Source organism: Podarcis muralis, chromosome 8 (genome assembly GCF_964188315.1).
Source record: "Podarcis muralis chromosome 8, rPodMur119.hap1.1, whole genome shotgun sequence".
Classification (NCBI taxonomy): domain Eukaryota; kingdom Metazoa; phylum Chordata; class Lepidosauria; order Squamata; family Lacertidae; genus Podarcis; species Podarcis muralis.
Genome location: NC_135662.1, coordinates 7,119,862 through 7,147,312, shown reverse-complemented (window position 1 = coordinate 7,147,312; position 27,451 = coordinate 7,119,862). Strand labels below are relative to the sequence as shown.

The 27,451-nt window shown below is 46.4% G+C and overlaps 1 protein-coding gene across 1 annotated transcript in view; it reads right to left on the bottom strand.

Moving 5' to 3' along the window:
- KCNK9 (potassium two pore domain channel subfamily K member 9) overlaps nucleotides 1–26,674 on the bottom strand; it is an 89,136-nt gene extending 62,462 nt beyond the window's left edge. Inside the window, exon 1 of the mRNA XM_028736101.2 lies at nucleotides 24,543–26,674. Coding sequence (XP_028591934.1) covers nucleotides 24,543–25,188 — 646 coding nt within the window. The 5' untranslated portion in view covers nucleotides 25,189–26,674. The remainder of the gene's footprint in view (nucleotides 1–24,542) is intronic.
- Nucleotides 26,675–27,451: the final 777 nt, after the last annotated feature.

Sequence of the window (27,451 nt, the reverse complement as noted above, 5' to 3'; positions counted from 1 at the left end):
AAAGGAGTACTCTGAATAAGAAAAATCCAAGAACAGCATTGGAAGGGGAGGTCATTTCCTCCTCATCTCTCACTTGGGGCAATAGAAAACCCTCTCTCCATCTCCCACCTAAGGAGATTAAACACTTTCCCACCAACAAGACTCTCGCCCCATGGTGAATCAGGTGAAGTCCCCAGCATAGTCCACTCACCACTTCCCAGTCAATCAATTTTTTTTTAAAAAAAAATCTCCCTTAAAAAACAATAATGCCCCAAGAACAACAAATCGAAAGGACAGGGGACTCTCTCATTCTCATGATGACCCTGAAGGAGCAACCCAAAACGGCTAACTACTCTGAATTTGTGGTCTCCATTAATCCCCTATGAGAGTGTCTGCTCTTCTGCTGATAATTTCTTCACACATTTCTTACTACCCATTATCAACCCTGAGCTCTCCATGGTGCTGAATACTGAGACGGCGCTGCCACTAGCAAGGGAATAAGAGCACTCTTAGAAGCTAGATGGAGGAAGCTAAAACCAGCGCTACAAGCTGCCAAATGACTTTGCTGATAGCACCAGTGGGAAATGTTCATGCAAGGACAGGTCAACAGCAGCAAATTCTGAGCATGATGTTCAGACCACCTAGGGGTAAACAAATTGAGCCCCATTTATGGATCCGCTTAAATGGCTGTTTTTGTTCACCAAAAGCTAATTGACCCAATTTTCCCAACACTTAAAAAAATAAAGTGATGTGGTTATCTGTACACTCTTCCCATTGCCCTGATTATACATAAAGCCACTACCTCCTCACCACCACCATTCAAACCTGCACAAGTTAGAATTCCTTGGCAACTACAAAGCATGAAACGCAATTGTGAATCCTTGTTTTGGAAAGCAGTATCACCCTATTGTGTTATTTTTATCACCTGGGTTTCTTGGACGGGGTTTTCAGATAACTGGTGGTTATATTTGCACCTGAGTCTGAGACACGATTTTTCAGAAAGCCACCCGCTCTCAGCTCAGACACTTATAAAGGTGTGTGGGATGAGCTTTGTTTATTAAAGCCTTGTCATTGACACTTGCATTATTTTTAATTAAGCAAGACAGAAGCACAATGACAGGAGGCAGCTGTCAGCCTATTCCAGCCTGCTTCCAACAAACCCCAAACCCCATCCTTTATAGGTTGCCCAGAGTGAGAGTTTGGGCTGCAACATTTTTGAGTATCCATCGGAAGAGCCTCCTGGATCAATGGCCCATCTAGTCCTGTTCTCACAGCGGCCAACCAGATCCTAAAGTTGCTTAATACTAATTAGTGTGAGAGACTGAACTGGTATAGAGAAAAGCCTACTTGGATGGGAAACAGGGGCAGAGTAGTTATGTTGCCTTTTTATGATACTGTATTGCCCTAGGTCAGGGGTAGCCAATGTGGCATCCCCCAGAAATTGCTAAACTACAACTCCCATAAGCCCTAGCTACTATGGGCAATGGTCAGAGATTATGGGAGTTGTAGTCCAGCAACATCTGAAGGGTACCATGTGTCCCTATTTTCCAGGGATGTCCCTGATTTAGAGAAGCCATCTCAGCTTCTGATCTGATCCTGGAGTGTCCCAGTTTTTCTTAGGATGTTCCTGTTTTCATTGGAGAAATATTGGAGGGTATGGAGTTATCCGAACCCCGAGCCATCTGAAGGTAATCCTGTATAGGGAAGCTTTTAAAAATGTTTATTATCGTTTTATATCTGTTGGAAGCTTCCCAGAGTGGCTGGGGCAACCCAGTAAGATGTGTGGGGTATTCCATAAATTACCATTATGGAATGGGATGTCCCTATTTTCATCGGAGAAATGTTGGAGGGTATGCGCGCGCACACACACACACACACACACACACACACACACCAGCTCCTGCTCCCATTTGCAAAATGGGGGCGGGGGGCACACAATACTGATCTACCTACCAGGCTTGCTGTATGAGTCTTTGCACAGACATGTCTGTGAACTGTGCTCTGTGCACTCTGAAAAGCATATCTAAAAATAATGTTAAGTGTATTTATGATCCTGTGAAGCAAAATGCATGTATCACTAGGCACAGAAATTAATTTGGGGAAATGGGGGAGAGAGATTAACTGGCCTTAAGTGTATAGCCCTACAATTATCAGAAGTATATCAAGGATATAGATGTCCCTGGAGCTCATTTGGAGAGTACAAGATGCTGCAACGAGGGTGGTTCTCTTTCTCTGACTCCCTCTCTTTCAAAAAAAGGAAAAGGAGCAGGAGGGTGGGGAAACCAGACAGGATTTCAGCTGAACCTGTTTAGTAAATTATCTATTATCTCCCTTGGTGGCACAGGCAAGTAATCCCTCTTGCTTTAATGAGCAATTTTATGGCTACTAATAACATTTGTAGCTAAGATAATGAGAAGGATAATCAAATCCCATGCTTCAGGGCATATGCCAATAACCACAGGGTAAGTTAGGGAAGAAATCGCCACCATCGTTGAGTGGAGCTTAGGTGTCCTGCAGAGAAGCTGCGCTACCTTTGAAGTACAGCATGTGTTAGACATCTGGATGAATTGAAAGCCCAAGTCTAGGAGCTCCTGCAGTGGGACTCAACCCCTCTCATTCTGATTTTTGTGCCTATTACATATTCCCTTTGGATCTTGACTTGAGTGGATGTATGTGCGTTACTGTGTTTCATCCCTTTCTGCCAACCCTGGGAACTGAACCCACTCCAAGAACTGGCACAGAAACACCCCAAAATCAGCACTGTGTCCATAGAATTGTAGAGTTGGAAGGGACCCCAGTGGTCATGCAGCTCAACCCTCAGCAATGTGGGAATCACAACTAAAGAAACCCTGTCGGATGGTCATCTGTTTAAAAATTTCCAGTGAAGGAGAGTCCACCACCTTCTGAGCTAGTCCATTCCATTGTCAAATAGTTCTTACCATCAGAAAGCCATTTCTAATGTTTAATCAGAATCTCCTTTCTTGTAAGACCATCTTAGCTGTGAGTCTTGGAGGACCTGCTCCTTGCCTTGCAGGCCTTTTCCACCTGGCCTGGGAGGGCAGGTCCCTGACTGACTCCAACTACAAAGGCTGAGGCTGCTAAAGAGTCCAAGAACAATATTGGGCCTACAGGACCACCTCTCCCGGTATGCCCCACAGAGAGCCTCAAGGTCCATAAATAGCAACACCCTAGTGGTCCCGGGCCCTAAGGAAGTTAGATTAGCTTCAACCAGAGCCAGGGCCTTTTCAACTCTGGCTCCGGCCTGGTGGAACGCTCTGTCTCATGAGACCAGGGCCCTGCAGGATCTGATTTCTTCCCGCAGGGCCTGTAAGACAGAGTTGTTCCGCCTGGCCTTTGGCTTGGATTCCCTTCCCCTCTTTCTTTTTCCTTTCTCCTGTGATGAGGCTGCATGTTAATATTTTAATGTTTCAATATTTTAATGTTGTATTTTAATCTTGTTTTTAAGTTGTATTCATTCAACTTGTTTTTATTATTGCTTGTTAGCTGCCCTGAGCCCGGCCTTGACTGGGAAGGGCGGGTATAAATGAAAATTATTATTATTATTATTATTATTATTATTATTATTATTATCTTGGCTGTGAGTCCTCCCCTCTGGAACAGGAGAAAACAAGTCCTTCAGATCTTTGAATATAGCTATCATGCCACCTCTCAGTCTTCTCTTCTCCAGGCTCAACATACCCAGCTCCCTCAACCATTCCTCATCAGGATTAGTTTCTCCTAGGCAACCCAACTATGCCATCAAAAGGAGCCAGAACTAATCATTACTTCTATGGAACTTTTGGTAAGTTGACTCAGCAAACACAAATAAAATTTGGACACAGAACATACAGAAAGCCCTGCTGGATCAGTTGGCTGGGGCACATATTCCAGTATGTGGAAAACGCACAGAAAAGCTCAAGATACATGTTGATCTACCCACATGTAGTTGTTATCCCTGAGAAATGTAGAAAATAACAGGATATATCTATCCGAAAGTCTTCAAACTTACACAACCCTTTAAAAATTAGCTGATGAAGGTGAATACATCGAAACATCGACTTCAGCTCAATGATTGAAACTCTTCACGTTGAATCTGACTATGGACTAAAGGTAAAGGTACCCCTGCCCGTACGGGCCAGTCTTGCCAGACCCTGGGGTTGTGCGCCCATCTCACTTAAGAGGCCGGGGGCCAGCGCTGTCCGGAGACACTTCCGGGTCACGTGGCCAGCGTAACAAAGCTGCATCTGGCGAGCCAGCGCAGCACACGGAAACGCTGTTTACCTTCCCACCAGTAAGCGATCCCTATTTATCTACTTGCACCCAGGGGTGCTTTCGAACTGCTAGGTTGGCAGGCGCTGGGACCGAGCAATGGGAGCGCACCCCGCCGCGGGGATTTGAACCGCCGACCTTTCGATCGGCAAGCCCTAGGCGCTGAGGCTTTTACCCACAGCGCCACCCACGTCCCCGACTATGGACTAACATGAACTTATCTCTACTCATAAACTCTTATTTCTAATTCTGTAACGAATTATTGTGTTATACGTATCTTTATGAGTTTGAGTTTGTAATCTCTGTTAGAGTTTGTAATCTCTATTTAAGTTTGTAATCCTTGTCAGAATACATACTTCTGAATGGATTAGTTTTTGTTACTATTGACTATTGATTTGCGAGTAGGGACCACTCCCACTATTGAAACTTACATTGGCCTGAGTTCTTGGTGTGCTTTTTTCACGAACAGGATATGAGCACAACAGCACTCTCCCCACCTGTGATTCTCAGCAACCGGTATTCAGAAATATACCGATTCCAACAGAGGAAAGAAAATAGTCATAATGGCTAGTATCCAATGAAAATTTCTAGTCTTCTTTTAAAGTCATTCAAGTTGGAGGTCATCACTACTTCTTGCAAATGCCATAGTTTAACTAAGCACTGCATGAAAAAGTACTTGATTTTGTTTGTCCTGAATTTCAGCTTCTTTGGGTGGCCCTGAGTTTCAGTATTACAAGAGAAGAAGATAAACCTTTCTGTCCACTCCATGAAAGGTTTTATGCACCTATCTATCCTCGGCAGCTGTAATGGCTGAAGGCACAACATCTCCAACCAAATAGGATGTATGTCATCAAATCATGAGGCCTCGGCAAGCCGAGTCATGGGCAAAGGGCTCTTTAATCCCCTCTCCTCCAATGTGAACTTCAACAGACAGTTTGGAAAATCCTTCCCTTTCCCACTCTCCTTTGCAGGAGCCAACCCTCAGCTATATTGTATAAGAACTCTGTCAAAGCTGTTCACATCAGCTGAGCAGAAGGGAGAAGCACTGGAGAGCCCTTTGCCTTGTGTCTCAGTTTGCACTGGAAAAATAATCCGTTTGGTTCATAAAAAAGTGATGGGGTCTGTGAAATAGGGAATCAGCTGGCAAGCGCTTGCAGCCATTGCCTGAGATTGCTTCTAATTGGTCTGCAGTTCAAGGTCCTGCTCTGCATTCCTCAGCCTATCATCCATACATCCAGGTTCCTACTACCAGGTTCTTAGGCTCCTGATCTCAGCTCAGCCTTGATTCTGGTGGTCTCCAGCATTGTCATCCTGCTTATCACAAATGCATTGGGACTTCCAGAACAGCTGCAATATAATCTGCTCTGAAACTCAGCTCCCCATCTCTTCATTACATGTCTCGATGATTGGCATGCCTCTCCTCCTTCCTGGAAGCCCAGCCTATCCATTTTTTTTTTTTAATCCTTCCGTAGTCAATGCATAGACTCCCATTCTCCAATTGGCTAACATTACATTCAGGGTTTCCCCAATTGCTTTTCAAGTCTGCAATAATTTATTTTGCAGACTACCGCTTCCTGGTGCAGGGCACACGCTGACACTTGCAAGGCCGCATGCACAGAGCCACTTAATCAGTGCCAAAGTACTGCTAACATAAATAGATTTGCTGGTGGTCTTGGATTTATTCCAGCGAATCAGAATTATAAAGTGGACTCACTCGAGTTCTGAGCCTATGTTGGCTCACCTAGCAATAAAACAAACCCTACAAGAATCACAACAAACTGGGCAATATACCAGCCCCTCAGCTTACTGAAGTTTTGTCTGGGGCAAGAAATATATGGCTAGAATCTGAAGCACCATGGAACAGCAGAAGGAGGAGCCATAATTCAGTGGTAAAACAACTGCTTTGCACAGGGGAGGTATCGGGTTCAAGCTCCAGCATCTCCTGTAAAAAGGATCATAGTAGCCAGGTTCAAAAAGACTTTTGTCTGGAAAGGCCTTGCAAAAGAGGTGGCTCATGTTGTTTATATTGATGTGTAATGGGCCATTGATACATGCAAGTCCTCAGTGCATGCTGCAGCCTCCAAGAATGAGCTTCTAGATCACGAACTAGGCCTTGGGGAGGTTTGCATCCATTTGCAGAGAAGATGAACTAAAGCATATCTGATTAGAAATCAAGCTGGTTCGGTGGTGGTGGTTTTTAAAAGCTATTTGGTTTTTGTTCAGCTGCTGCCAATGCAGCTCATTTGCCTCTTTTTGCCCTACAGACACAGACATATGTTTTGGTTTCATACAAATAAAAGGAATACCCTGCTGTTGCAGGAGCTACAGTTGCTGGAATTGCTCTTTCAGCGAGCCTTTCAACTCTCACTTGTAGCCTGCCTTAAGAACAAGCCATTCCTCATTCTGAGTGCTGCTGGCAAGATCTCTCCAGCACAGATCACCCAGGTGTCAGGATAGGAAAGACACAGGGCTAGAAGCCAGGTTCATTGCAACCCTGAATTACTCAGAGGCCTGGGCTTGCATGGAAAGCTGTAGAGTTCCCAGGCATCCTGGCATCACAATGGGAAACTAGCTAAGAGGGTTATCAGGTTGCAACCTGATAGCCACCTTTCTTATTAACACACCAGTCTGGCACACCAGCTGAAGCTTTTTCCCGCCAGTTATCTGGAAAAGCTTCACCTGTGGAACATTTTCCTGTTTGGCTGCAGGGAAAGCAGCAGGTAGCAACCGCAACAGAGCCTTTGAATTCTCCAGTACAGAGAGAAATGGCAGCCAGGACTCCTCTAGCCTCACCCTCCTCTGCTGCAGAAAGCAGGAATCCTAAGAGTAATGGCCACCAACATGGATACCTTTAAAGTGTGAGACATTTATAATGCAATCAAACCAACAATGCATGTTTGCTAGATGGTAGGAGCTGAAGCTCATAGAGTTTTCCTGTAAGTTTTCTAGAGAGAACTCCTGGTGGGGAGATTGTATCTACTTTCCTCACCTGGCTGGGCACTTCTGCCTTGCTCTCTCTTCACTCTTACTTTTTCATCTCATCGCCAAGCCAGAAATGTGAGCACAATCTGCATGGCTGAGCTCCATTGCTCAGGCACCATTTTAAACTAGACATAAGTAGGTCTGTGTAACTGAATTACCATTTTAAGCTCGCCTGAATTAAAGCGACTGTATTTGATATTCTGCAACAGAAGCTCTGAGTGAGTTCAGTGGACCCTCTAGTTACGTACTTCTCTGGATACATAGCTTTCGGGATACGAATGCGGCAAACCCAGAAGTGTATACTTCTGAGTTTTGTCGCACGCATGTGCGCAGAAGCACTCAATCGTGCCGTGCGTGCGCACAGAAGTGGCACCTCTGCCCACGGACTTTTCAGGTTGCAGACGAACCCCAGAACTAATTTAATTCATATCCAGAGGGTCCACTGTAAATGTTATTTTTACCTTTTACAAGACTGTTTGTGTGGTTATTGTTTAAAGGGGAGAAAAGAGGGGAAATACCAGCAGAATCCTTTCCTCTCTGAAGCATCCTAGATTACTTAAACTAAAAGGAAAAGGCTTAAACTAGCCTTTCTAAGCTTCCCTTTTAAGCTGCAAAGGGGTGGCACTCTGCTGAACTCACAAACTTGAGGAAGGAAGGATAACATCTAATAAACGTATTATCTCCTAGCATCTATGCACATCCCTACATAAAGGAGGGTGAGAAAAATTCATGGAGGATGCTGCTATCAGTGGTTACTAAACACAATAGCAATGTGCCACTGTTTCGGGGCTACCGTCTCCACAGGGGCAAAGACATTTCTCAGGTGGGATCTTTTGGAATCAACCCTCAAGTACAGCAGATGGCAAAACAAGTGTAAAAGCACGTCTGTATTTTGGGATAATAAGTTTGTGCAGATATGGGGCCAGAGAATAAAAATGGAAAGGTGGAAAATGAACAGACCAAGGGCTGAATTTCCTTAGATGTGGACACACAAAGTGTTTGTTTTTAATAAAGACTCCTTTGTGCTCCGCTCAACTCCCACTTTTTCCTCCCCCAGGGTGGCCCCGCCCTCTGCCTGCCATTCAGAGCCAGTGTGTCACACAGGGTTGGGCCCTGGTGACCGCAGCCTCTTCTCCTCCTTGCCTGGTCTCCAGCAGTTGCTACGAGCTGTCCAAGGGAGGAAGCCAGAGGCGGTGGCCATGGAGAGGCCATGGAGAGGCAACTGGGTGGTTCATCGCAGCTGCCACCACCTCTCAAGGACAAGTCCTGGCTTATCTTCTTCCCCAAGCTTGGCAGCAGCTGCACTGGTAGGGGAAATAGAGATATTCCAGGATCAAATCAGAAACTGGGAAGGCTTTTATAATTCTGAGACTGTGCTTGGAAAATCTGGACACTTGGAGCATATAGGCTCCATATCAACCCATCATCTCCATATACTGGGGACTCTGGACTGGAGTCACAGATCCATTAATACTGGGTTTGGGTTGGTCACCCAGACTAAAGGCCCCAGTAAAGGTAAAGGGACCTCTGACCATTAGGTCCAGTCGCGGATGACTCTGGGGGTGTGGCGTTCATCTCGCTTTATTGGCCGAGGGAGCCGGCGTACAGCTTCCGGGTCATGTGACCAGCATGACTAAGCCGCTTCTGGCAAACCAGAGCAGTGCACGGAAACGCTGGAGCAGTACCTATTGATCTACATGCACTTTGACGTGCTTTCAAACTGCTAGGTTGGCAGGAGCAGGGACCGAGCAATGGGAGCTCACCCCATTGCGGGGATTCAAACCGCCGACCTTCTCATCGGCAAGCCCAAGAGGCTCAGTGGTTTAGACCACAGCGCCACCCGCGTCCCGAGGCCCCAGTAGGTGACCATAAAATGTTCTTAACAACTGGCTATCACCACCCCACAAGCCCAGGGGCACCAGTCTGCACAATGGAACAGAATTCTTCCGCCTCTCTCAACAGACAGTCCTCTGATTTCCCCAATACAAGAACCAACCATGTGGAACAAGGTCAAGCCAAGTGTTAGCGGCAAATTGTTACTCTCAGTTGTTTGCATGCAGCTCTTGGGCATAAAGTTGAAGCTGAAATGTGTCCCTTGCAAAAAATGGAATAGGAGAGGGAGAAGGAGGGAGGCAGAAAGAGAGAGAGCTCTGTGTTTCAACTATTTGTTGCCTGGAACTAGATTTATCTCATTTTAACCATAGCAACTGCTCAGTAGTGCAGAAGCTTAAGACGACACATGGTGAGAAAGAGATAATGTGGGGACACTGTCATTTGCAGAAAGGGTCACAGCACTGTGTGCACTCCAACATCAGCTGGAAGCAAGGAGACAGTTCCCAAGAGCAGCAAAACATCCCCTAGCTAGCAGAACCCTGAATCAAACACCAAAGTAAAGTTCAGAAAACAGTGTCTGCCATATGGGTCCAGTCCCTGCCATGAATCATCATACCGCTCAACTGCCCCAATTAAATTGGGATGTCCCGTTTTGGGGGGCTGTGCTCTCAAGAGCACAACGCCCCAAAACACGCTTTTTGGGTGCTAGGATCTCATGCAGATCACATGACTTGTGTGGGACCATGTCCCGAAAGAAGCACATCCTGGTTTTCCATGGTGACATGTTGGAGGGTGACATGATGTACTTCAGGAGGCATTGTTGATGGTGAGGGACAGAGGAAGGCAGCAATTAGTGCCTGACTGATGCAACAATATTTGTTTCACTGCTGGCCCCCTTGGCTGGTGGGGGGGGGACACACAAAGTAGGCCCCAGTGAAGAAGCAAAGTACCTTGGACTGGTAGCACTATCATCTGTAACTGAGGCCCCATCTGCACTATGCATTTAAGGGTGCATCATAATAATATAATAATAATAATTTATTATTTATACCCCGCCCATCTGGCTGAGTTTCCCCAGCCACTCTGGGCGGCTCCCAAACAGTGTTAAAAACAGTACAGCGTTACATATTAAAAACTTCCCTGAACAGGGCTGCCTTAAGATGTCTTCTGAATGTCAGGTAATTATTTATCTCTTTGACATCTGATGGGAGGGCGTTCCTCAGGGAGGGCGCCACTACCGAGAAGGCCCTCTGTCTGCTTCCCTGTAGCCTCACTTCTCGCAATGAGGGAACCGCCAGAAGGCCCTCGGCGCTGGATCTCAGTGTCCGGGCTGAACGATGGGGGTGGAGACGCTCCTTCAGGTATACAGGACCGATCATACCACTTTAAAGATTCACAGCTTCCCCCAAAGACTCCTGGGAAGTGTACAGTGGTACCTCTGGTTAAGAACTTAATTTGTTCCAGAGGTCCATTCTTAACCTGAAACTGTTCTTAACCTGAAGCACCACTTTAGCTAATGGGGCCTCCCGCCGCCGCACAATTTCTGTTCTCATCCTGAAGCAAAGTTCTTAACCCAAGGTACTATTTCTGGGTTAGTGGAGTCTGTAACCTGAAGCGTCTGTAACCCAAGGTACCACTGTGGTTTGTTAAGGGTGCTGAGAGGTGTTAGGAGACTCCCTACTCCTTTCACAGAGCTATAGTTTCCAGAGTGGTTTAACAATCAACCCCTCTCCCCAAGGAACTCTGGGAATGGTAGCTTAGTGAGGGGAATAGGGGCCTGCAAACATTTCTCAGCACCCTTAACAAACTACAGAAAAATTACAGAAATGGATGCACTGAAAGTCTTTATCCCAAGGAGATATAGACTCCCTGTGCCAATTTTGGTGATAGGTAAGCGGTCGCCATTTATCACATACTGGAATAAGCAGTGCATGTTTATGTCATTGAACAGAAATCTGTTTCTGTTAAGGTTAAGCGTGATAATGATTTTTTTACAAAAACAAAAAACGAGGATGGGATGGCAGTATGATAGAGTGGATGTGTAGCACAATGATGGGGACGTTTTTCAGTCTGAGGACCACAGTCACTTAGAATCATAGAACTTAGAGTTGGAAAGTACCCCAACTCTATTATTACATTAAAAAAAAAACCTCCATATATTATTTCACCCTTCCTTTGTCTTGTCTTATGCTGCTCACTTCAGTACAGCCACTTCAGTTCAGGAGGTTGTAGACTCTCCTTCCTTGGAGGTTTTTAAGCAGAGGCTGAGTGGTCATCTGTAATGGATGCTTTCATTGAGATTTCTGCATTGCAGGGGGTTAGACTAGAGGATTCTTGGGGTCCCTTCCACTCTACAGTTCTATGGTTCTATGATACTGGGAGATACAGTAAGATATCTTTAAAGAGTCCTTCAAATCCATTTCCTAAGCAAAGGAAGCACCTCCCAGAATCTTGACATTTTTCTTTTCCTAACCCTCTCTTTTCCCACCATTACATAAACTTCTATTCATGTCTGGAAGTTTGCCATAAGGTTATGCAACATTAAATTGGCCAAAGGGCTATTGGCTCACAATCCTTTCTCGGGGGGTGAGCTGCTTGCTTTACTGAGATGACGGTGATGGTGATATTACAGCAAAAAAGGCAAACCTTTGTTAAGAGGAACATATGGTTTTCTCAGTTGATTGGATGAACATAAAGCGGGGGAAAGGCATTTGACTCTGCCCTTTGGCACTGCTCCTAGATGGCTGTGACAAAGTGGAAGATGGAAAGCATTTTGTAGAAGAGCCACCTCATTATGGGATTGAAGTGATCTGATAACATCATACCCTCCAATATTTCTCCAATGAAAACAGGGACATCCTAAGGAAAAGTGAGACATTCTGGGATCAAATCAGAAACCGGGATGGCATCTCTAAATCAGGGACATCCCTGGAAAATAGGGACAACTTGGAGGGTCTGTAACATCCAAAGGAATGATGTGAGCAATCCACTTTCTCAGCATTCGGCAAGGAAGCCAAACAAACTGATGGTGCAGGAAGACAGTAGAATATTCTTCCTGTGCTACCAATTTGATCCCACTCACTCTGTATTTAACACCAGTAAGATTAGATCAAATGAACAAGAAATGTTTGGTGTTATGTTGGAGGAGATGCCAGGAAAGTCCAGATGTAGCATTGTTATCAATTTACGATGGGGTGGAAGGTTTGCAGGCTATGGAGGAGATGCTCACAAATTTATTATAGCTAGGAAGTGGAAGGTGCAAGGTGAATATAAAATGGAAGAATGGAACAAAGAGGTTGCGGGTATAGCTATTAATGATGAATTAACAGGTGTTGTTAAGGTAAGACAGGGAATGTGCAGGAGAAATTATTTTTAGGAGATATGGAAGGTATTTGGAGAATTTGTACTGTTAAAACGGAAAGGGGTCAAACCATTGCAAGAGGTGTTGAAAATTTGGGAGGTTGGATAGTTATAATGGAATGGTCTTGGGGGTGGGGTGCACATTTTATATTTTATTACTTTGTTAAAATAAAATAAAAAAAATAACAATAATGAAGCTGGTGGGGGAGAGAAAGCCTCAGTAAGGCCTACAGTGCCTGGTAGCAGTTCTGCCAGGCTTCAGTCTGGGACTTCTCCCAGTCCTACCGTAAGATGCCGGGGAATTAAAATCAAGACCTTCTGCATAAAAAATCAGATACACTGAGCTATGTCCCTGGGCACACTGTGGCCACGAACCTTTGGTGAAAGATCAGGGTTAGCCGTATGTTTCTGTTATCCATTGGTTGCTTCTGCTGGTTTTGGAATGAGAGAGAAAAGATGGCTTTCTTTTCTTTTCATTCCCCACACGAGCCTCCAGAAATAGCCAGTGTTTACTACAGTTCCGTGGCGTTAAATCAAGTATGGCTATCACCTCTAAAAGCCTGAGAAATGATCGAGTGTTATCCGTAGTGGGAACTTGCTCACTTTGAAAGGGGGAGGGAGAGAGAGGGAGAGAGAGAGAGAGAATACCCAGTTTCCTTGCAGCTATAAATGGATTGCTCTAGACTATATTCCCAAAATACTTCTGATTCCCCGACAGAGGAAGCCAAATCTTGTGGGCATCTATATAAGCCCACAGGTGTTGCAATCAGAATACATTATGGAAATAAGAACATTAAGCAAATTGTCTAAATCAGCAGCCCTCGGGAGACCCTGGAGCCAATTTCAACCCCAGTGTGCATCAGGTCTTCAATTTTTCTTCTCTTCCTTCCTTTCTTTTTTTTTTTTTTTACTGGAAAGGTCTGTGTGAGACGTAAGAGCAACACTTGTGTGCCCATTCATGTTATTTCGGGGTTATGAATGGGAGAATACAGTCAATCCCTCTAAAAGCAAGCTCAATAAGTTGAGTGGCCTATCAGCTGGGAAATGAAGAAGAAAACACACACCACCCCCCAAAATATGTAGGTGGTTTCTACCTTCCTAGTTATGCATATGAGTTTGTATATTAAAGAGAAAATGTGTTTTGAAAAATCTCTTAATGGGTGGCAGTGGCGTAGCGTGGGGGGAGCAGGGGGGCGGGCTGCACCGGGCGCAACATCTGGGGTTAGGGCAAATCCATGGGTTAGGGGGCGCAAATCTACGGGTTAGGGGGCACAAATTACTTGCCTTGCCCCGGGTGCTGACAACCCACGCTACGCCACTGATGGGTGGGCAATGAAGTAACTCATGAGCAGGACCTGAGCTCAGCCACACTATTCCCTCTTACGATTCCCAACAGCACTTATTTAGAGGCATACTGATTCCACCAGAGGACATGGAACACAACCATCATGGCTAGTTTTAAAGATGCTCAGGTTTTGGAGCAAAAGTCACTACTGCTGTGCAGCACAGCATGAAAAGGTGGAACGTTTGGAAAGAACAGGGGGGGGGGGAATGTGCCCTTTTCCCCTCCCTTTCCCTGAAACTCCCTCTACTCCCATGATACTGAGCCTCTTGGGCTTGCTGATCAGAAAGTAGTCAGTTTGAATCTGTGAGATGGGGTGAGCTCCTGTTGAAAGTGGATAGTTAGGTACTGCAGTATGAAGGTAAACAGTGTTTCCGTGCATGCTGGTTTCTGTCACGGTGTTTGATTGTGCCAGAAAGAGTTTAATCATGCTGGCCACATGACCCGGCTCCTGCCAACCTAGCAGGGCAAAAAGGAGAAATGAGCTAAGAGGAAGGCACATTTGGCAAACCCTCACCATGATCAACTCCCACCCAGAAACCTATGTCCCCACTGTGGAAGGACATGTGGATCCAGAACTGGCCTCACTTACGGACTCACTGTTAAGACCACATTCATGGAAGACAATCTTACTTAGCTACAAGTGATCGCCAAAGAAGAAGAACTCAAATAGCACCACAAAGGTCTTATTCTACAGTCTCTGGAGCCCTGAAAAGGAACACTTCCCTTAGTAGCTGAGGATAGACATTTTATTGCACATCAGAAGAATAAGAGGAGGAGGGAAAGGAGTTTCTGTTTGCTACTTTAATGTTCAAAGAACTCCATATATGTTTTCTTAGTTATTTTTACAATTGCTCTGGGAGGTATACCACTCTTGTTATCACCTCGCATTGCATTTGGGTGGGGGTTGTTGAGAGAAGGAGAGAGAGGTTTGCCAATGTGGTGTAGTGGTTAAGAGTGGAAGACTTGTGAACCGGGTTGGCTTTCCCACTCCTCCACATGCAGCTTCTGGGTGACCTTGGGCTAGTCACACTTCTCTGAAGTCTCTCAGCCTCACTCACCTCACAAAGGGATTGTTGTGGGGGAAGAAGGGAAAAGGAGATTGTTAGCCACTTTGAGACTCCTTAGGGTAGTCATAAAGTTGGATATCAAATCCAAACTCTTTTTCTTCTCCTTCTTAAGGCCACATAGCAATTTCATGCCTGAGAAGAGATCTTTGGAACTGCAGCCTTCCAGATCACCGTCTATACTCTTCACCATTAATCTATATGGGTTCTTGTTGAGTGACTGAGGGTGGGGGGCAGTGGACAATGCATGCAGCCACTGTAATCTGAACAATTGCCCCTGCTGAGGTAACCTGCCTGTGTAACATCAGAGGACCTTGCCTGCATTGCACAGCATCACATGGTCTAAGGTTGTTGCAATCAGGGCTGCAGGAGAATCCCAAATCCTGAGATTTCAGGGCCCAAACCTGAGATCTTGGGGTGGGCCCTGGTGATGTCAGAGAGCAGCCCCTAATAATGTCATGGGGTAAGCCCTGGAGACAGAGGTTAATTGGAGCAGAGAGGGGAAGACTCTCCCCAAATGCCAATGGTGTAAATTGCAGCCAGCTCTGCCAGGCTGAAGCTTGCAAGTGGTGGTGGTGGTGGTGTTAAAGGCTGCCCGCCTTGAGATTCAATACCTCCACTTGCCACCTACAGGGGGTGAGGCAGACGTGAAGGCTTCTGCCAACCCTAATTGCAACACCATATGGGGAAGCCTAACCCACTTTGCAGAGCACCCACTTTGTGTTCATATCCAATCCCTGGTATCTCCAGTTAAAACAGGGACATGGGACAATTTTCTGCCCAAAGACTTCATTCCCTTCTGGACAATCGCATGCAAGTGTTGGGCAGACCCAGGGGCAAAAATGAGCAAGACAACCCATGCAACATTTAGGTTTCTAAGTAGGCAGGTGCCAACACACACACACACACACACACACCTCACTCTTCCATCCAGGCAGTAAGGAACACATGACAACCAGACAAACACACTCAAGGAGTGTGCAATGCTGAACCAGTGAAGGAAGTGGCCTGGGTAAAGGAGGCTGGGGAGGGTGTGTGGCCTGAGGGGAGTCCTGACACTAGGGGATAGGAAAGGTCTCTGCCATAGGACCTAGAGAGCCAGTCAGAACAGACAAAACTGGGTGATGCTGATAACTAATCTGAGTTCACTATGATCCTGTCCTGGCATGATCACCAAATCCTAGGGAGGATTTAAATGCTCAAAAGATGCAATGAATGAGAAAAGGCTGAAGGAGCTCAGTTTAGCTCAGGGAGAGAGAGAGAGAGAGAGAGAGAGCGCAATCAACACACATCAAGGACTATTAGCAAAGCTAGTTCAGTGGAGCTGAACTCCAGACAGCCCATAGGGGGTCCTCATGTTTGTAAGCACCCAGAAACACTTGACTTGCCACTGCTGGAAACAGCATGCTAAGCTAAAAGATTTTTATCTAGCCGAGCAACACCATTCTTGTGCACGGTTGAACTTTGAATCAGAAAATAGAATCTGAAAACTAGATGAAGGTGAATGGGGTTGACATAGAGAAGGAGGAGACATTTTGCTCAGGTACAGAAATAAACAATCGAATTGTTCTCAATGCTCAGAAATCATTCTCTAAGAAACCTGTACAGTAATAAGTAAATTCCTTTAATCCCCTGCAGAAACTTTTTTGAACCACCGAGTCATGAAAATTTCATGAGAAGTCACTTCAACGCTCCCAGTGGAACACAGTGATATATTTTCTGCACAGTGATTGGGTGTGAGGGGGCAGGATTGTAGCGCAGCCTGTAGAAAACTTTTTTTACCAAAATATAAAAATTCAAAGCGTATGGCAATTGGGAGTCAGAAAATATCCTCCAAGGAACGGAATAAATATTTTGAGCCTCTGCTAATACTGGAGCTGGCAAATTAGCTAGACCTCTCACCTCCCAGAGGGGGGAAAAACCTATCACTGGTTAATGAAGGGAAGGGTGGGCTTCATTGGACGGAATTAACAGAAATTGGCCAAGTGTTATTAGTGCAATGGAGCTTGGAAGCTTCCTAATTCTACCACCTCTCTTGTCATCATTTGTGAGTAATTAGCAACAACCACTCAGCATTTAGGAGAGCATTTGGTTTCCTTAACAGTGAGCAGCTGCAGCAAGGAACTGACCAGTTCAACCAGTCTAGCACCATTACTTCTTGTACGTTGGTGGTGCAAAATGGGTCTCCAGAAAGAAAAGTAATCTTTCCAACCTTTCCATTTCACTGGCATGGTTTCTTAACCAAATGCTCCCTAACTGGAGAGCTGGTGTGGTGTAGTGGTTAGAGTGTGGGACTAGGACCTGGGAGGCCAGGATTCAAATCCCTACTCACCGGGTGACCTTGGACCGGTCACAGCCTCTCAGCCTAACCTACCTCACAGAATAGAATAGAATAGAATAGAATAGAATAGAATAGAATAGAATAGAATTTATTATTTCTAACCCCGCCCCATCTGGGCGGCTTCCAACAAAGCATTAAAATACAGTAGTCTGTTAAACATTAAAAGCTTCCCTAAAGAGGGCTGCCTTTAGATGTCTTCTAAAAATCTGGTAGTTGTTCTTCTCTTTGACATCTGGTGGGAGGGCATTCCACAGGGCGGGTGCCACTACTGAGAAGGCCCTCTGCCTGGTTCCCTGTAACTTGGCTTCTCGCAGTGAGGGAACCGCCAGAAGGCCCTTGGCGCTGGACCTCAGTGTCCAGGTAGAATGATGGGGGTGGAGACGCTCCTTCAGGTATACAGGACCGAGACCGTTTAGGGCTTTAAAGGTCAGCACCAACACTTTGAATTGTGCTCGGAAATGTACTGGGAGCCAATGTAGGTCTTTCAAGACCGGTGTTATGTGGTCTTGGCAACTGCTCCCAGAGTTGCTGCGAGGTTTAAAGGAGGAGGAGGTGGTGGAGGAGAACCTTGTATGCCACCATGAGTTCATTGTAGGAAAAAGATGAGATATAAATGTGATGGAAAAACCATCCGTTGACAGAAGATGGAATGGGGCCCAAGGCACATGACTGCAGCATCATATGAGAAGTCGTAACTTAGTGATGAAGCAGCAGCTTCCATACAGAAGGTCCCATGGCATCTCCAGTTAAAATAAGGACAGAGAAAACATTTACAGCCCCATGGCTTACTTCCCTTCTGGACAGCTTTCCACAGTCCACATACATACATACATACATACATACATGGATCAAGCCAGAGGCAAAAGAGGCAGAGCCACAAATGTAAAATTGTCAAAATGGAGAGTTGGAAGTGACCCCAGGGTCATCTAGTCCAACCCCCTGCGATGCAGGAAACTCACTTAAAGCATCCATGACAGATGGCCATCCAACCTCTGCTTAAAAACCCCCAAAGAAGATATCCCTTAAGATTTTTGAAGATGGCTATCAAATCTCCTCTCAGTCTCCTCTTTTCCAGGCTAAACATACCCAGCTCCTTCAACCGTTCTTCATAAGGCTTGGTGTCCAGGCCCTTGTTCATCTTGGTTGCAAATTTGCATTTGTAGAGTGCACTGTATTCCTCTCTCTCTCTCTCTCTCTCTCTCTCTCTCTCCTCTATCCATAATCCAGGCAAGCAATATCAGAGTCTGAGGACACATTCTAGCCAGCCAAAAGGACTCAAGACCAGTCAGGGACACAAAGCAAGCGAAGTGCGGACAGCATGCCAGACAGGAACTTGTGGCTTAAATCCCAGCTGCACCAGGATGTATCTCGAAGCTGCAATTAACTCTCAGTCAAAAACTGCATGTGAGCAGTGAACTCATGAATCCAAATTTCCCAGGTGCTGCTTCTCTGTGGCAAAGCAGCACTGGGAGGGGATTATTTGGGTGGGAGAGAAGGCAGAGGGGCTAAAGGACATCTAGCCTTTTCATTGCCCACTTATTTTTATCTTTGCAACTCATGTGCAGACAGAGAAAGAGCAAATTATGAACGTAGCCAGTTGCCTTATACTGAGTCAGTCCATTGGTCCATCTAACTCAGTGAGCCTGCACAGGTAAAGGACCCCTGACAGTTAAGTCCAGTTGCAGACGACTCTGGGGTTGCGGTGCTCATCTCGCTTTACTGGCCAAGGGAGCCGGCATTTGTCTGCAGACAGCTTCCGGGTCATGTGGCCAGCATGACTAAGCCGCTTCTGGTGAACCAGAGCAGCGCACAGAAACACCGTTTACCTTCCCGCTGGAGTGGTACCTATTTATCTACTTGCACTTCAACATGCTTTCAAACTGCTAGGCTGACAGGAGCTGGGACCAAGCAACAGGAGCTCACTGCATTGCGGAGATTCGAACCGCCGGCCTTCTGATCGGCAAGCCCAAGGCTCAGTGGTTTAGACCACAGCGCCACCCACGTACCTCCGTTCTCTGTAAATTGGGAGTATTAATGCCTTGCCTCGAGAACTGGTATGAGAGCAAGTGTGGAGCCTCTTCAAACATTGCACTTGCTTTTCAACATACCCCTTAAAATGCAAACTAAACTCTTCTTTAAAAACATACATACACTAGTCAGCCAATATGAGAAATGCGAAAATACCTTTGAGGGACATGATAATAAGGATTTGGAAGCACCTTTATGTGGTCTCACATCTCGCTCTCTCTCTCTCTCTTCCTTCAAATCCCTCCTTGGAAATGATTGATTTATTATTTAATTGAGGTTTATTTATTAAAAGCCTTCTGTACTGCTTTTCCAGCAGTTCCAAGTGGTTTACATTTTAAAATAAATTAATTAATTAAAAGCACCTTCAAAAGAAAAAAAAAGGGGAGAAATCACAACATCAGCACACCACTACAGATTTAAAGCAGCCACGGAAAGCCCTTTTTCCAGTCAAAAACCAAATTGAAGAAGTAATTCCTGCTGCATCTCTTAAAAAATTACAGGGACCTAGCCCTCCTAACCTCTTCATCGAAACAGTGTCACAATTTGCGGTCTGTTGGGACCCATCTGCACTATCTATTTAAAACAGTATCATATCTCTTTAAAGAACTGTGGCTTCCTTGAAAAAAGCCTGGGAACTGTAGTTGGGTGCTGAGAGTCATTAGGTGACCCCTAGTCGCTTTGCAGGGCTACTATTCCCAGAGTGGTTTAATTCTCAATCCATCTTCCCAGGGAGTTCTGTGAAGGGAATAGGGTTCTCTTAAAAGCTCTCCATGCCATTAAAAAAAACCTACAGTTCCCACGTTTCTTGGAGCAGGGAGCCATGACTGTTTAAAATGGTATTTTAAATGTATACTGTAGATGGGGCCTCACTAAGGAAACCCAGGTCTGAGCTGGCAGCAAGGATGGAAGAGAGAATACAACCTGCTTATTGGTCCATGCAGAGAACCAGCGATGATCCTTAGTGTGTGATGGTCTTGGGAAAACTGGTGAAGATTCTCTTTCACGAAACCGTCATTTCACTTCTGGGTCCCCAGGTACAACAGCAAAGGTTTGTAGTGCTGGTCCTCAACTACAGCGAGGTCACAGTGGCTGAGTACACACTACGCATTCAAAGCACACAGTCACTCCCGATAATCTTGAGAACTGTAGTTCATAGAGCTACAGTTCCCAGCACCCTTGAACTACAATTCCCATGATTCTTTGGGGGTTCTAAATGTGATTCAGATGTGTACACAGCTGATAGGCGTTAACAGCGTTTGCTCACATTCACTTGCCCCCTCCTCTCTCTTATGTGCCTCTATTCCCTGTCAGGTTTGGCACTGTATGTTCCTAGGGGCAGGGACACTGGTTTATGCTGTAGAGCATCATATACACTGACGGGGTTTCTGCAAATAAAAATGATGACAGTGAAACTCTAAAAGGTGGCATACTAAGGATTTCTGAACATAGGAAGCACTTTGGAGCAATTTAAATCAGGCATAGGCAAACTCAGCCCAGATGTTTTTGGGACTACAACTCCCGTCATCCCTTGCTAACAGGACCAGTGGTCAGGGATGATGGGAGTTGTAGTCCCAAAACATCTGGAGGGTCGAGTTTGCCTGTGCCTGATTTAAATATTTGCCGTTTTTGATGGAGCGGCGGTGTTGAAATATTTTGTACAAACACACCATAATTGCTAAACCTCGACCAACTTGCTCAGTGCCAGATGTCAAATTCTGCACCTGGGTAAGCTCACCTCTGAGACACTCTTATTTCCTTGCCTTTGATAAGAAGCCAATCCAGAAAACACAACCAACTGTTGTATTTATTGACATTATGCAAAATATGGAAATTTCAGATTGCATTTGCTAGTGAAAGCCCACTAGCTGTACCCTACGGAGGCACTTGGTGCCTTCTCATTAATGCATAAAATGTGCTTTTTCTTCCTGAGTTGTACTTAGGTGGTTTCAGAGAGAGAACAAAGTGTGTGCAAAGCGACGTCTTCAAGGTTAGTTTAAAAATAGAAACTTAAAAAAAACAAACCAGCCGAGCGGCACACTTGATGTCACTGCAGATTATTCTAAAATAACTTTTTTTAAAAAAAAAAAGTGATTTCTCTAAAGGCCTAAAACTACTGAAGTGGAATAAAGAAAACAGAAGCACTTTTTAAAGGTATAAATTAACCACACGTGAGAAATTGTTAATTTGTCCTCATGGGTTGGTAGAACTTGATATTCATTGAAATAAATGGGTCTGAAATTAAGTCAAGGCCAACTTGTCCCATTGATTTCAGCAGGACAGCAGTTTACTGAGACTGCAACCCTTTACATACTTACCCGGGAAGAAGTCCCATTGAACTGAATGGTCCTTACTTCTGAGCAGGCATGCATAGAATTACACTGTTAGTGGATTTTCAGTGATAATGGTCCTATATACCCCAGCTTGAAGAGCACTCAAAACTATCTGGCATATTTTTTTTAATCTATGCCTACAGGCTGGATGGAGGGGAGAGTGCCTTTGAGCATGTACAGAGTGCTTTTTATCAATCCTAAGTAATCACAATAAGAGCACATTCAGGCACATTGGCTTAGCCCATGGCTTCCAGGTTGGTTTGAACCTTGACACCTGTTGTTTCACAAATTAAGCAATAGAGATGTGAGTCACATTTGGGGTATAAGCCAGTCAAAGTTAACACTTAACTCTCCCATTGAAATCAATGGGACAAGAAAGTGTTTGCCTTTGAACAGGTCATGCCCATGGTTAAATTCAGAGTTCTCTTTCCACCAGGCTTCTTCCAATTATTCCTTGTGCTCTTTTAAGAAAGCTTTTGATCTAAATAGCCAATATTTTTAGTTAATATGCAGGCAGGCAAACATGTATACTGAGAGCATTAAAAAAAAAAATATTTTCATCCTTCTGCAACATATTACAAAGTATTTCAATTATATACTCACAATTTTAAATACATACACAAGGTAAGAGTCAGCAGATGTACCGAAACTCACAAAAGGAAGTTATGTCATTGGGTCCAGCTAAACTAAACTAAACCGCCAACCCATTCAACAAACTATCACGACAGTGTTCAATACAATCATTAAAACAGTATAACATTATAAAAGATGGAACTAATTTTTAACACTGGGTCAAATTAATTCTCTAAAAGCACTTTGGAATGCAGAAATGAATTTTGGAACGCAGAAATGAAGAAAACCATCAAATCTAGCATGTTGGGGGCCCCACATTATCTAAATTATATAATTTGGTATTTGAATGATTGGTCTTAATAATTGTATTATAAATTGGTATTGTTATAACGAGGCTATTATTGCACTGTGATTGAAAACTGATAAAAATTTACTATATAAAAAGATAAAAGCACTTGGAGAAGCAGAACAAATTCAGCAAGTGGAAAAATATCAGAATTAAAGCACGGGGGTGGGGGTTAATACTCTGCTGTGTTTCCCTCCCTGATCCCCCCCCCCAAAAAAACCCCAACTTCACAAAGATTGTTCCAAAGCATGAAAGTTTTGATTTCTACAAAGACCCTTTATGACAGGGTGGGGAGGGAGATTGAAGTGAAGGGGAGACCCAGCAAAATAAGTCTCAGTTTTGGCCCCCAAAAGAAACATTCTTTTTAAACAAAGTTAGAAAGACATAAACTACAAAATCTCTCCCAGTGTCAGATTGCCTCTCAAGCAAGCAATTTACTGCGGTGAACTGCACACCTTCCCCACCTGACAGCTTATAAGAAGGTGGAATGGACATTCTGCTGAAAACTGAGAGCTCCTTCGTGTGTTAATGTTTACACTGGCGGTAATGATAGTGTCTGTCTCAATTAATAACGTTGTTCTGTTCTTCGTGTCCTGTCCAACAGAACATAGTGCATGCATTATTAACCAACTATTGTGTTCAAGTGACCTGCTAGTGGTGTATGTTGAGAGAACATCTTCATTTTCTCATGACGTGCATCTGAATATACAAATAGGCAAGCAATAGAGTAAGCACAAAATAAAGTCCAGGGTCCAGGACCGATCTCTTGATACCTCATCAGTGCCTGCGGGATGAAATGGGCTATACACTGATTTTTTTTTCATCCTGTCAAGCAATATTTTATTTTATTTTAGGAGAGGAAAACTTTATTTGGGTGATTCTGCACTTTTCCCAAGAGTATGGTACGCTGCTAGAAAAACAACTCTGCCTTGTCAACAAAACAGTCATCTAAAAAGTCACGTTACGTTCAGCACCGGGCAAGTTCTCTGATTCCTACTATTTTGCACATTGGACTGTCTACTCCGCCTTCTAAAATGAGGGGGAGGAGATTGCAAGTAGACAAGAGGAGAGGCACGCAGACAAGGACCTGTTACTACTACTACTGTTGTAGAAGAAAACTTCTGGGGCAAATTGGCCTCTCCCTTCCCAAAGCAAAGGATCAGATGGAAAGATCTGGTCTGTTAGTTCCCTGAATCATGGCAATCCAAGGCTTGGGTTACAATCCTCAAACTACAGTATTATTGTGAAGATTCCCGAGTAGCGCAATCGAACTATTTCAGGGTAAATGGCAATGCCAGTTTACAAACCTTGGCTATTTTTTTCTCCCTAGAGTGAAAACAAGCTTCAAAAAAGACTTGCAAGCCAATCCAATACATTTTCTCAAAAGTATGTCCAACTGAGCTCACTGGAACTTGTTCCCAGTTATGTGTGCCTGGGATTGCAGCTTCAATTACTTTTAAATCTTAATTTATTGGCATCACCTTCCAAATATCATTGATTGAAAAATTGCACATCATTTTGTTGCCTCCCTGTCATGAGTTGGGAAGAACTTCTAGTGGTGCTAAATTCTGCCTTCAGAAGTTCTCAGTCACTCCACCCAATTCTACTAAGGTTTAATCTGGAATCTGGGGGTGGGGGCAGAGAGACAGAGAGACCTAATGTCCAACAGGTGTGAATTGAAATATAAAAATAAATTAATAGAGTAGAAAAGGGAGGGTCATTCGCTCTCCAACTTTTGGAACCAATCCCCACTGCACAGCTAAACCCATTTTTGTTTTACCCTGCAAATCCCACAGTTGCCCCGCTCCCCAAATCATCAGCTCCCCCATCTCCCAGTAGACATCTTTCCCTGGGTAACCCTCTTTCATTTTGCATAACGCCTCAACCTTTGGAGCAGTCTGGTCACATTTACTCATGCTTTTACGCACAGATATATTTCATTTTCCGTGTTAGCAGTTCAGCACCGAACAGCACCCAAAGTTTAGGAAGCTTCCCTTCCGACGTCCCTCTCCTTGGCATCTCACAGTTTCTCAACTCTTGGCGCCCTCAAACCTTCCACTTGCACCCATCCGGCATCGTGCGGGGGACTTACCTATGGTGGTGATAACTGTGATGGCAAAGTAGAAAGACCCTGCGAATTTCCACTGGACCCCTGCCCGGTGGGGCTCCAACTGCATGATAATCTCCTCCAGCTGCTGGTAGTCGTCGTTGGTGATGTTGTACTTCCCCTTGAGCCGGGTCTCCTCGGCTTTCAGCTGCTCGTCTTCGCGCATTTCGTGGTCGGACTCCAGGGCATCAAAGACGGCCGCCCCCACCAGCAGGTAAGTGAACGTGCAGATGATCAGGGAGAGGGTCCGCACGTTCTGCCTCTTCATGGCCGCCAGGAAGGGCCCACGGAGGGGACCATGTCCCCCCCTGGCCGCCCGGAGATCCGACAGGGTGCAACAGAGGCAGCCGCCGAGCGAGGCGAGCTGCAAGCGGCGCCTGGCGGGGCTCGGTGGGCTTCCTCGAGGAAGCTGCTGTCCTTGGTGCTGAAAGCGCGGTGGCGGCGGCTGCTCAGGCTGCTGCCGCCGCTGCTGCTGCTCTGGCTGTTGCTGCTGCTCTCCGCCTCGCGGATCGGGCTCCTGTGAGGCGGACAGGCACAGAAGGCTGCTGGAGCGTCTCGACCACGGACCTTGCAGCCGGCAAACTCTGCGCAAGACCTGTCCAAACCAAGCTGTCCCGGCGCGCAGGGCCATCAAGGGCACCTCTTCAGGAAACCAGATCTTGCCCACCCGAGGAGTCGAAAGGAGGCTCAGCCCGAGGACCAGAGGCAGGTCCCCCCCTCCACGCCGCCGCCCACAGTTTTCCCAAACTCCCCAAAACTCCCTCCCCGCCCTCTTAGCAAGGGAAAGCCAAGAGGGAAGTCGAGTCCGTCGGGGAGAGCGGATCTTGCCCGCCCCGCCACCTGTCTCCCCGCAATCGCCCTTCCCCGCTCGGGTTGGGGTTTATTCCGCACTTGTCGAGCCCCAGGGGGAGCGGGCTAAGGACGCGAAGAGGGGTCCCATCAGAGGGGCGGCGGGACGGCGGCACGCCCCTTCCAATCCATGTGCGACTGGGCTGTCCCTCCCGGGAGAGGCCAGCGGGTCCCGTCTCCAGATGTGGCCGGTCCAGGTGTGCGCCGGTAGGATGCCGGCACAGCATCAGCCACGTCCCAAGAAGACTTCTTTTTGGGGCGCTGCCTCTTTGGAACGGAGGAAGAACTTCCGGTAAGTGGGGAAGGAAACTGACCAGCTTGCAAGCGCCACGGCGGCTCTCCCCCACCCCCAAATGATGCAAATTTTCACCAGGCACGCGCACAGGCACACACGAACACACACACACACACTTCTGCAGGCTGCTGCTTCCTTCGAGCAAAGCCTTCAAGTATGATCAGTAGCAATCTTGAGGCAGATCGTTCCAGGAGTCGCCACGAGGATCATACAAAGCGCGCACAGCCTTTGCTTTGCAGCCACCAGCGTGGCTGCGGGGAGACGGGGCAGGAGGAGGCGGCGAAGTTCGCGAAATCCAGCTTTCTTTAGGGTCAGTTGCGATTTGGCTGGGGAGGGGTCGCGGGGGGGGGGAGGTCTCTTAATGCAGCCAGCCCCTTTCTGTTACTGTTTCGGAAGGGAGATTGCTTTTGGAGGGGAAGAGGGAGAAGAAGAGCCCACCGTTTGGGGGCAGGGCGATTGTCGCTGGAACAGATAGACGATGCTGAAGGAGAAGATCTGGAAGACCAGCCGGGGTAAGAAGGAGACGGTCTCAGACGTCAGCTTGCGGCTTTGGGGTCTCATAGTCGGACTCACGGCAGGGGCGCGCTCGCTCGCTTTTCTCCTCCTCCTCCTCCTCCTCTTCCTCTTCCTCCTCCTCGCTGGAGTAAAAGGCAGACAGTCTGGGTCTTCTGTGGAGACAGGTGCGCGCCTGCCTCAGGATCCTTTATCTGAAAGGCTGCCGTTTGCCGGGGGAAGGAGTGGAATGAATGAATAATTGGGGGAGGGGAGGAGGGAGATTGTGTGTGAGAGAGAGAGGCGTGGCCCAAGGATGCAAAGGAATCTCCCGGTCGCGCGTGGGATCGTCTGGGAACCAACTGGTCGCACCCGCCAGTGCGCCACGCTCCTTTGCTCTTTTCGCAGACACTGAGAAGATGGGCTCGCCTGAAGCCGAAGATGAGAGCGCTACAGAAGGCACTTGGTCTTGCCAGTCTCCCTGCCTTAAAGGAGAGAGTTAACAGCCATCAGGATTCAGAAGGGGGAGGAGCACGGAGGGGGAGGGGGAGGGAAGCAGGACCCCTTGTCTTGACACTCTTCCATCCCAACCCCACTCCCCAGAAAATGAGACTCAAAGTATTGGAGAAATTATGGGGCCTGAGGTGAGGGGGACATGGCTCTATGTTTGTGTATATCTTCGGTTCTGGGTCGTATCCTCTTTAAGGCTGCCTCCCCCACGACAAAGCAGCCCCCCAGCGTCCTAACTGCTTGACATCACCGGGAGTGGGAGGGGTGGCGTGCGCGCCTTCCTCCTCCATCACCATCTTCCTTCCTCGCCCAACGCAAAGCCAAGCCGGGCTGGGCTGGGCTTCATCTCCTGGGATGTTTCCAGCCCCAGAGAAGAGTTGGCGGTGGGGTTTATGCGAGCCAGCCGTCGCCGGCGGAGAGTCTCCCACCGCCTTCAACCGCGCGCCTCCCTCAATAGCTCAGCGCACTTCCCAGCGCTTGCCTCTGAGCGCAGACGGAGAAGCGCCCGCCCGCCCTTTCTCTTCTCATCCACCCACCTTGTCTGGAAAAAACTGGAACTCGTCGGCTGCCGTCTCCCGACCTGCTCTCTTGGTGTCCGCGGTCTCACTCACTCATTCTCTACATCCTCTGGCCCCGCCCACCCCAGATGTGGACCCGCCCATTCTGCTCCTCTTCTTTAAATAAGCTGCGAGCTGGAGGAAGGGGATTTGGAGGGAGGGGGAGACAGATGATGTGCAAAAATCCAGGC